The sequence below is a fragment of the Sceloporus undulatus genome, chromosome 2 (genome assembly GCF_019175285.1).
Source record: "Sceloporus undulatus isolate JIND9_A2432 ecotype Alabama chromosome 2, SceUnd_v1.1, whole genome shotgun sequence".
NCBI lineage: Eukaryota > Metazoa > Chordata > Lepidosauria > Squamata > Phrynosomatidae > Sceloporus > Sceloporus undulatus.
In genome coordinates, this window is record NC_056523.1 from 294,713,380 (window position 1) to 294,724,743 (window position 11,364).

At 40.2% G+C, this 11,364-nt stretch overlaps 1 protein-coding gene across 1 annotated transcript in view; it reads left to right on the plus strand.

Annotated features, from left to right (window-relative positions):
* The first annotated feature begins 293 nt into the window (after positions 1–293).
* The window catches only part of LOC121920672 (interleukin-6 receptor subunit beta-like), a 56,586-nt gene continuing 45,515 nt past the window's right edge, over positions 294–11,364 (plus strand). The window contains exons 1-4 of the mRNA XM_042447820.1: positions 294–336; positions 4,304–4,396; positions 5,700–5,741; positions 10,608–10,713. Coding sequence (XP_042303754.1) covers positions 294–336; positions 4,304–4,396; positions 5,700–5,741; positions 10,608–10,713 — 284 coding nt within the window. The remainder of the gene's footprint in view (positions 337–4,303; positions 4,397–5,699; positions 5,742–10,607; positions 10,714–11,364) is intronic.

The following is an 11,364-nucleotide window of genomic DNA, read 5'->3' on the forward strand; positions in this document are numbered from 1 at the left end:
CATACATATACATACATACAGACAGACAGACTCTGGAGAAGACTGTGAGTGTTCTTTGAGCTCAGATCATCCTCAACAGTGTTGCTTAGCAAACTTTGTTCTCAGAGTGAGTTCTGTTCATCAATTAGACTAGAGTATTTCCTTAATCAAATCCTATTTAGTGCTACATCGACTTATAGCCTAAGGAAAGATAGATGAGATTGTTGAATATTTTACAACTACGTACTATTTTTTATTATTTTATTTTTTTCAACTGTTTAGAGTAATAGATATATATGTGTTATTTTTTCACCATGGAACAAAGTGGTCTTCTGAGTAACCTACACCTAACTCAAGGTAAGAACATATTGAAATAATCAATAATATATAGTTTGTCTGTATTATCTTTTACCTCCTCTGGGTTTCTGCTAAATTTTTGCAAGATTTTAAAGAAACAAATTGTCAAAATGCTGTTTCCTTAAGCTGCCTAAAATCACGATTTGAAATAACCTTATTTGTGCAATGAGATCACTGCTTCTAAAAGCAATCTCAGATGCTGGCTGTTATCAAAAAAAGACATCCAAACAAGAGAAACAAACAGAATTCTGAAAAGCTACAGCTTGGAGTCTAGTCCCCACAATCCCCCAAACAGCTGGCCATGATAGCTGAAGAAGTGATTATAGAAGTTGTAGTCCAAAAAAGTAAAAGTTTTCCATGATCTGGGAAGAAGAAAGGGATGCCAGTACTGCAGCCACATGGTTGTGAGTACAATCCCAGAGCTCCAAGGTTGACTCAGTCTTCCATCTTTTTGTAGATCAGTAAAATGAGAACCCAGATTTTGGGGGGCAGCTGGTTTACAGGTTGTAAACTGCTTAGAGAGTGCTGAGTTCATTGATAAGTGGTGCAGAAATGTAAATGCTATCACTATTGCTATCTTCATGCTTTGAGAAGGTAGGACTTATGTAGAAGTACACCACCAACAACAAAACAAACCCAACTTTTAAAAAATTAAAAATATTCAGAAATGAAAAAGAGGAGGGAAAGCGATATTATATTTTCTGGCTTGAAGCTGAACAGGAATACAGTGGGCCCTTGGTATTGGCTGGGGTTTGGCTCCAGGACCCCCCGCAGATACCGAAATCCTTGGATGCTCCAGTCCCATTCAATACATTGGCTTAGTAAAATGGTATCCCTTATATAGAGTGACAAAATCAAGGTTTGCTTTTTGGAATTTGAATTTTTAAAAATTATTTTCAAACTGTGGATGGTAGAATCTGTAAATAAAAAATCTATGGCTATAGAGGGCTGACTGTATTCCTCTTGCAATGTGAGTATACCCCTGTTCAGTGGCAGATGGCAACTTCCATGTGAATGGGGCATTAATTTGCTCTCAGTTTTAGCTTGGATAGTTCTTTTAAAGTTTGGTTAAAACTCAGAGCAGATTCACCACCCCATTACATGGAAGCCACCAGTGGCCAGAGGACATTCTGTTGCAGTTCTTAGTTGTACAAGTATTGTCAGGATTGGACTAAGCATGCCATGATATTGTGTTGGGGAAACCTGTTATGTATCGTGTGTTTGATCCAACTGTGATATATGATGTCTTACTAGCAGAGTATAATTTTTTAATGCTATCATAAGTGACTTTGGAATATCCTTCCCTTGTTTGATTATAATAACCAAAAAGTGCAGTCCCCTCTCCACTGAAGTGGGCAAGCTCAGGAAAGTTTACAAGTAAAGTGAAAGAAGTAAAAAAAATAAATAGCAAGACAAAGTCCACTGAGGCCTTCTACTTGAGGTGCATCTACACTGTAACAAATAACGCAGTTTGACACCACTTAAAGTGCTGTAGTTCCATCCTATGGATTTGTATTTTTACAAGGTCTTCAGCCTTCTCTACCAAGAATTGCTGGTGCCTCACAAAACTAGACATCCCAGGATGGAACCATGGCAGTTAAAGTGGTACCAAACTGCACTACTTCTATAGTTCAGATGCACACTTGGATGTTACAATCTGTGTGTTGAACAGGCATCTTTTTCAAAAAGAAGGAGAGTGTGCCTAGCAATTTTGGAAAAATTACTTTCTACAGTTGCCATCATAAACAAGGGAAGTAGCTGTATAAAAATAAATGGGAGGAGCAGTAGGGAAGAACAATTAGCTTTTAAAGCAGCAATAGCAGACTGCCAGTTTTACTTAAAATTATGACTCAGCTTTCATTCTATCATTGTTTCTAAAAGGCGTAGGTGTTTTTCAAAGATTGCCATAGAAACCAGTAGCCTAGCTATAATTACTTTTCCCTCTTTCCTATTATATATTCTATAAGCAGTTCTTTATTTCATTTGGTGGATCATTTACCACTTTCTGGGACTCTGGATTTGTATTATTACACCCTGAATCTCTAAAAATGGCTATAATCCTTTCAAGCATGGGCAAATAAATGGAAATAAAAGAAAAAGAACATGGGGCACATATTTTATTATTTAGGAGCATTTTAATGTTTTAATTGTTTTAATTGGGCTTCTTGTTTGTGAACAGTTAGCTGCCATGTTTTGGGGGGAAAGACAAGTATACAAATCTCATACAATACATATGTTAGATATGTTGCTTCGGACTACAAATGGTTTTCTCATGAAAGATGTTGTTTTAAATGAGATCTGCAGAATAATCTAATGCTTTATGTATTTTACTTTTGTTTTATTTTGTCAGTTCTGCTATCTTTTCTCCATTATGTAGGAACATTGCTTCAACATCTGTATTGTTTAAATCCTACAGTAGGAAATGGACTTTATTTATTACCTTTTTCTTTGCTTAGTTCCCTGTCAGTTAGTAGTTCATGACAGGTAAGAAGGATGGATGCTGTTGCTCACACAGCATTCTTCTCCCCTAAATATTATTTGACATTTTTGTTCTCATTCAAAACAACATCTTCAGGTTTCACAATATTTTGCCTCAAAACAAGAAAGGAGGAATAGAATTACCACAATGCGACGGCTGAGAGATTGCATAAGCAGTCTTGTCAGACCTGTACACAAAGCTCTGAACTAGGCTTTGGCATTACATCAGCCAACTAGAAAAATTACTTTTTTAAAAAGGTACAAGTCACACAAACAATGCTGGTTGGAGGTTTCTGGGAATTACAGTTGAAAAAGTAACTGTTCAACTTCTGCTCTGAATCACTTCGCTGCCAGCCCTTGAAAAGATGGGATACTCATGTGATAAATATAATAGGAAAAGATGACTAATGTTTCTGTCTTTTTTAATTCCAAAGGTGAAATGAGAGGGTTTTTATTCTTTCCAGCTTTGGCTTGGCTCACATTGGGTGAGTATTTATGAAGTGCTAAACTTTTTGGCTAAGAGAAGTCTTATAATGGGATCGAATGAACAGATCACTTCAAGCAAAGACCTGGGCTTAGTTTCAAATGGCCAATAAAGAACCCATTGGCTTTGTAAAGACAACCACCATGGAGTGGGGTTTGAGTGTTGGACTAGGTCCCTGGAAACAAAGTCCTTGGAGATCCCCACTTAGGCAACGTGACCTTCAACAAGTCACACTGCAATGACAAACATCCTCTGAATAAATCTCATGATGCAAACCCCAGTGTAGTGTTGGAATGAGATGTTAAAAATCACTCAACTGGCTGCCAGATTGTTGGTTATTACCTTTAAAGTTCTACATGGTTTGGGTCCAGGTTATCTATGGGATTGCCTCCTCTGACCCATATGCTCCGGTCCTCTGGGGAACATTTACTTCATCTGGCCAGGAATAGGCTGGAAACTATCACCCAGGGGACCTTTCTGTTGGCTACCCCTAGACTGTGGAATGACCTGCCAGGAGAGATTCAGTAGATAAACATGCTGTCACAATTTAAAACAGTATTAACGACCTATCTCTTCCAGCAGGCCCACCCAGTCAATTTTAAACTATGAGTTTCAAACTGGTATACTTTTAATTTTAAGTCTGGATTATTTTAATGTGTAATTGTTGTTTTAGGCTTATGCTTATGTGTTCTAACCTATGTGTTTAAATGGTTTCATGTGTTTTACTCTATGTTGTACCCTGCTTCATGCCTTGGGGAAGAAGTGGGTTAGAAATAAAAATGTGTTATTATTATTTATTGCTGTATTACTCTCTTCATGATAGATTATTTGGGCAACTGGCCACTACCTCAGATACATGGAATGTTTCCTTATTTGGCAGATTATTATACAGGTGCAATTTGGATGAAGAGAACTGCTTGAATTTGGGGTAGGGGACTATGGGAACTTTTGGGCGAGTGTCGGAATTTGTCATTACATGTATGTACTGATTTTCTGTCTTCACAGCTTTAAACTTCTGTGAGCTTCATGGCTTCTTTGTCCAGGAAAACATCCAAGGAGATATTACCTTTTTCTTAGATGATGACTTTCCTGTTCTAGGTAAGTGTCAACTTTATGGTTAGATTTACTCTGCTCTTTTCTACAGTACTACCACTGCTGTTGCCTTGCCCAAGACTTATGTAACAATGTGAGTATGTAAGTAATTGCAGACATACCAGTGTGTATACGTGTGTATGTAGAAGATATGCTAATTTGAAGATAGCAAAAATGCATAGATTTATTTCAAAAGTAACACTCACCCTTGTCAGCATATCTCAAATAAATCTATTGGCAGCTACTAACCCAAACATAATGGTTCTGAACAACTGATCTAGTAAGAAACTAACAATGCAATTCTATATTTATTTAATAATAATGAAAATAATAATAATAATAATAATAATAATGATGATGATTTATTAATAGTCCACCCAATCGTGAAGAATCCAGGCGGGTTACAACAGTAAAGAAAATACGTACCAAATAACAATAACAATAACATAGCAAATCATAATGGCAATAAATTGCAAAAAGAATACATAGCAAATAACAGCAATAAAAATAACAATTAACATAGCAAATCAATAAAATACAAAATTAATCCCCCAAATACATAGCAAATAAAAGTAGCAATAAATTCAGAGGTAAGGAGACTTATTCCCATCTAAGCATGCATTATATAGGTCAGTGGAGGGCTGCATCCGCAATGCAGAAATAATCCAGTTTAATGCCATGGTTCAATGCAAAAGGATCCTGGGATCTGTAATTTATTATGCTCTCTGATGGCAGAAGCTAAATATCTCACAAAACTATAAATCCCAGGATTCTATAGCATTGAGCTATAGCAGTTAAAGCAATATTAAACTGGATTGTTTCTGCAGTGCAGATGCAGCTGAGGAAAACTTGTGAAAGACCTGTGGGCATAATCAGATCTATACTGATCCACAAAGTCACAACTCACCCATGCCCTCTAGAGTTCCCTCATATGACATGCAGCTTCACAATAGGGAAAGAATGTGTAGCAAAGGAGGTTTGTGGAAATATCTCTAATCAGAAGTAACTGCAGGAATTTTTCAGCTGCCTTGTTCATCTTCCAGCTGGAAAAAGGGCACAGTGTAAGTGTAGCTATCCAAACCTAGGCACTATCTGTAGTATATTCCCACCAAAGAATCTCACATGTAGTAATACCAGGGATCAAATGTTTTCAGCAACCCAGTGATACTCCTGGGTATCTGGCCTGTGATAAGCTTGGTGATGGATCGGCCCACCTATCCAGTGAAACAGATTCTGGTTCCAAACACATTTTCTTTTCTTTTTTTTTAATTTGATTACATTTTAACTTGTATTTTTCCTTCTCTTCTAGATCCTCCTGAATGTGATTACTCTATGTGCATGTTACATCCAGGTGAATATCTTTGACTGTCAATTTTTCACTTAAAAAAAGGAATCCTGTAACAATATCCAACGGAGTAACTATTACATGTTTGTGGCAGCAAAAACAGGGACAAGGCCCAAACCTGTTGTCAGAGCTTGTATCGCCTCATGATATCTCATGGCAGCCCTCTGAAAGCCAAGACCAATGCCTATTCTGGGGGCACCTTAAAAAAAATGGATGATGAGACAACCATTGTTTAAGTTTTCACAGTGCCTTCAATATAACATTAGACCATATCACTGTGAGAAATAAAGTAAGTGGACACTTAGTACTTGTGTATCTATGTGCCTTCAAGTCTTCTGTTGACTTATGGCAACCCCACTAATTTTATAGGGTTTTCTTGGGCAAGGAATATTCACAGGTGGTTTTGCCTCTTCCTTCAGTCTAAAATATAGCCTACAGCATCTGCTATTCATGGGTGGTTCTCGTCCAAGTACTAATCAGGGCTGACCCTGCTTAGCTTCCAGGATCAGACAGGAATACAGTCCCTGTCGGCTATTTTGTCCCCATACCTGGCACGTATCACTGTCTACACTGCAACATCCCACTGCAGATGTTGGTTTAGGAATAGCCCCAGTATTCTGAGGTGCCTTCAAGCCTGGAGCTGTAGTAATCTAAACAAATCCTTGTTATATTGTTATTCTCAGATCTTGGAAATATTTTTTATGGGAGTGGGGAGGATGACAGGGTAGGGTTCTGAGAATTTTAGCCCTAAAAGTAATTTTTCTGTACTCTGATTATTATATCATGTAAAACCCAGACAGTGGAAGCAAGGCAAGGCAACAACAGAGTGAAGAATGCCAGGAGAGTCTCACCGGGTTTTTTTTAAGGGTAGTACTGTAGTCCAAAAAAGTAACTTTACCAAATTCAGATTATTGAAACTGAGGGCAGGTTAAGGAGTAGATAGGGATTAATGTCAAGGTAGTCTGTGTATAACCCAGAACTCTTAATTATTGAAGCTTATAAGCAAGCCTGACCTGGGAAACTTTTAATAATAAATAATAATAATATATTTTATTTATTTACTGCCTCTCCCTACAGACTGAGGTGGGTTACAAAACAACGGAATAACAATAAAATACACAGTACAATAAAAATCATCTCTAAATAATCCCCTACCCCAACCTCCTCCCCACCTTAAAACAAGATAAAAACAAAACATCAACAATATAAAATATTAATTAAATTACATTAAAATTAAACATATTAGAGGCGAGACAGGATCCATCAATATCAGCGGAGGGGAGGTTAATCTGGAAAGGCCTGCCAGAAGAGATCCATCTTGACAGCATTTTTAAAGGCTTCAAGAGTGGTAATTCAACGGATCTCCTCTGACAAGTCATTCCATAGCCTAGGAGCGGCAGATGAGAAGGCCCTTTGGGTTACCACAGCCAGCCTGGTCTTCCTTGGCTGTAGCAAGTTCTTCCCAGAGGACCTGAGTGTACAGGGTGGATTGTATGAAGGAAGGCGCTCCCGCAAGTAATCTGGACCCAAGCCATGTAGGGCTTTAAAGGTTATAACCAACACTTTGTACTGTGCCCAGAAACTAATTGGCAGCCAATGGAGGGATTTTAAGACTGGTGTGATATGGTCGGCTCTGGATTTACCGGTGACCAGTCTGGCTGACATATTTTGCACCAATTGGAGTTTCCAGACGTGGCACAAGGGTAACCCCATGTAGATTGCATTGCAGAAGTCAAGTCGAGAGGTTACCAGCACATGTACCACCATTTCTAAGTCCCTTGGCTCCAGGAAGAGATGCAGCTGGTGTATCAGCCAAAGCTGATAACAGGTGCTCCTGGCCATCTCATCTATCTGTACTGACAAATGGAGTGATGAGTCCAGGAGCATCCCCCAGGCTGCAAACACAGTCTTTCAGGGGAAGTGTGATCCCATCCAGAACTGGCTGACATATCTCCGTCCCCAGATTAGGGGTCCCTACAGCGTGTACCTCCGTCTTATCAGGATTCAGTCTATATCTGTTTTTCTTCATCCAGTCCATTACCGCCTTAAGACATTCGTTCAGATGAGAGATGCTGTCTTTAGTCACTGAAGCAGTCCAAAACAAGGAAGCTTACCGCACTGGGCTTGGGTGACATTCTCAGAACGGAATGAAAGGGAACGGAACGAGTGGGGGATGGATTTTACCACACACACCAGTCCCTCACTCATTCCGTTCCCCCCCTCTTCTGTGCCCATTCTGTTCCAGAAGGGAAGGGTTTTTGAGAATTGTTTTGAACAGTTCTCAAAAATTGTCCCCTCTGGAATGGATTAAGAATGGAAGAGAGGAGGAATGGAATGAGTGAGGGACTGGTGTGTGCGGTAAAATCCGTCCCCCACTCGTTCCACACTCGTTCCTGCTCCTTCCGTTCCATTCTGAGAACGAACTGAAGAGGAACAGTGCGGTAAACTCCATGGAGAACCTATCTGGGTGTCATCAGCATACTGATAACACCACTCCCCATGTCTCCAGATGATCTCACCCAGCAGCTTCATGTAAATATTCAATAGCATAGGAGACAGGATGGTGTCCTGAGGGACACCTGATTTTAGCTCTCTTTTAGAAGAGCAGCTGTTTCTAAGCATCACCATCTGGAACCTGACTGAGAGATAGGAGTGGAACCACTGCAAAGCAGTGCCCCCAATACACAACTCTCCCAGGCATTCCAGAAGGATACCATGGTCAATGGTATTGAAGGCTGCATTTATCTGTTTAGTACAAATATCCTATGACCCACTGTGGTCTTCCATACAAGGAGCTTCCTTGGTTGGTCTCTCTGGATTTCCCTAACCCTAGCTACACCTCTGCCACGCCACAAAAGGGCTGTCTGTCCCACGCCTTAGTTTCCCTTACCCTAATCAACCTTCCTAAGGAGCACTGGTGGCGCAGTGGTTAAATGCCTGTACTGCAGCCACTTACTCAAAACCATAAGGTTACGAGTTCAAGACCAACAAAAGGGCTCAAGCTCAACTCAGGCTTGCATCCTTCCAAGGTTGCTAAAATGAGTACCCAAATTGTTGGGGCAAATTAGCTTACAGTTGTAAAGCACTTAGACACTGCTTAGGTGGTATGAAGCAATATATAAATGAAGCTTGTTTGTTTCTCATTCCCACTTAAGGCATGTGTAGATCTGTTTATGTCAAGACTTTGGCGCATGTTAATTCATATAGGGATGCCGTTGCTCCCCACCTGTCCAAACATGAGAGCTCAAGGACTAGTGTGAAGTTAATGACTAAATATTATGTCAGCTAACCAATTAATTTACAGAATGCCAAATTTGACTTGTATTGTTCTGTAGTAGGCTACATAATTTAGAGATAGAGAGGATTAGAATCTTGAGCACCCTCACATTACACATCTGTATCTTTTCATAAACCAGTGGGAGGTGTTTCTCAGAAGTGATCCTCTAATTCTTGTAAATTCATAGGCCACATAGCTAAAAAATACCATGAAAAATAAATGACTAGCAGTGCTAATCTTACTTGAAAAGGAAGTCCTGCTGTGTTTAATTAGACTTCTTCTTAGGCAAGTATCTGCAAGATAGTGATCTGAGTTGCTGAAATGGAAGATTACTAAGAACATTAGCAACTCAATGTTTATCCTGGTACTAGTTAAGTTAAAATAAAACAAAGAAAAAGCAAGGGGGAAAATCAATGGTTTTAAAAGATTGATACCATAGCATTCCTGACCCATAGGGGTCAGGAAGGTCTTCACAATAAAGACAAGAGCATCTATTGTGGATAGTTGAGAACTGGAGCTATTCCCTAATTATATCACTGAGGGCAAAGTAGTTGCTTTAATCACATTTCAGTCTCTTTTCTTTTGTTAGCTATGCTCCAGAGGAATCAGAAAACATGCCTTTGTTTATAATAAAGTTTTCCATGTACTATAGAGTGTTAGTAGAATTATTGAACGAAGTCCTTCTCAAGATATTTCTGGGTCAAGTCTGTGGTCCCACCTATTTATTAATAAGTTTCACCTCATTAATTATTGGACAGCTGAAACAGTGACTGAGATCTTGGTGGATTGTATTTTTCTACCAGGTGTAGATACATATCTTCTCATCTCTCCACATGTAAGGTCTACCTGTTTTCTGCCTAAGTACCCACCCCACCCTCACCATTAGCCTGAGTTTTCCTGGAGGAGCTTATTTCTTCCTGCAGGTAGCCAAAGGAATGGAGCCTGCTGTTTGCACCTCAGCCTCCTGCCTATCTTCCTCTAGTCATTGAATGACTGGGAGATGCATAACCAGAAAACAATTTGTTTTATTTTTATACATTTATATGTTAGTGGCATTTGTATCACACTTTTCCTACAATGAGATCAAAAAAATTACAGTATATGGCTCTTCCCCCCACCAGAAATACATATAGTTTATCTTTACAGCAATCTTGGCATGTAGGCCAGGCTGCAAATGAGTAAATTTCATGGCCCATTCAAGGCCAGATCTTCCTTGTAAGGCTTGCAGATAATAACAAAAACCTCCTAAACTAGTTGAGTTTGGATATTGGCCCAGTCTGCAAGATATAGGGACTTGCACACTGGACATAAAGGCTGGCCTAGGGCAGAGTTGGGTCGTGGTGTCCACATGACACATGCCCTGATTCCGCCTCTAGGATGGCATGACTCTGCGCACCACTCCACATGGCAGCACCAAAGGAGCACCTAAAAGCTACAGCTTTCACATCCTTTTCAGGACGCAAAAAAAAAGCCACATTTTGTGGCTCCTTTTTGCCCCCGGGCCGTGGCGTGAGGTTGCTGTGGCCCCGATCCAGCGCAGCTTGAGGCCTCATAATTAATCTCCATGAATAAAGCTGCTTGCATCTGTTTTTCAGATTGGCAGGATGATCTGATGTGTTACTACGAAGAAGATGAAGGATTTCTGTATTGTTCATGGTTAATGCTCCCCCAGACATCTGTGTTTACTGTGGTTTTCAAATGGTAAGTCACAGGGAAATCTTCACAAAATTATTCGATCTGAATAATTCAAATCCTTTTCCCCATGTAAATATCAAATGAAAGATTTTCCTCAGGATCAAAACAGAAAGAGAAAGAAGTTAAAGTTTTTGTGCATGCCTGCTGCACTTATGATAGCAGTTAGATTGCTCAGCTGATACTGTTTGCATTTTTATTAAACCTATACCTCACTATCAGGTGTTGCCATGTGCAATTTTTTTAATGGGTATGGTAGATACAGATTTTTTTAAAAAAGAAAGCTTTGGGGCTTTCTAAACTGCCCTTTTAAAAAAGGGGTGTCTCTTATAGACGCCCCTGTGCCTAGTATGGACTCCGTCCGTACAAGATGGCGCCGGCCCTTCTACATGGCCGGCGCCATCTTTGCGTATCGGACGCTTAGCGTCCGTACGCGTCGCGCCGCTTCTGACGTAGCGAGAGCGCCCCTGGCGCCTCGCTACGTCGCAAACGCGACGAAAAAAGAAGCTCCATTTTGGAGCTTCTTTTTTCGGTCCGCGCGGGAGTCGGGCCGTCTGAAGGCTCCGGCTCCCCCGCGGACCTACTGGCGGCGGCGGCAGACCGCCGCAAAGCAGCGGTCTGTACCCCGCCTTTGCCTCTTGTTAGTGACCTATGCAGGCA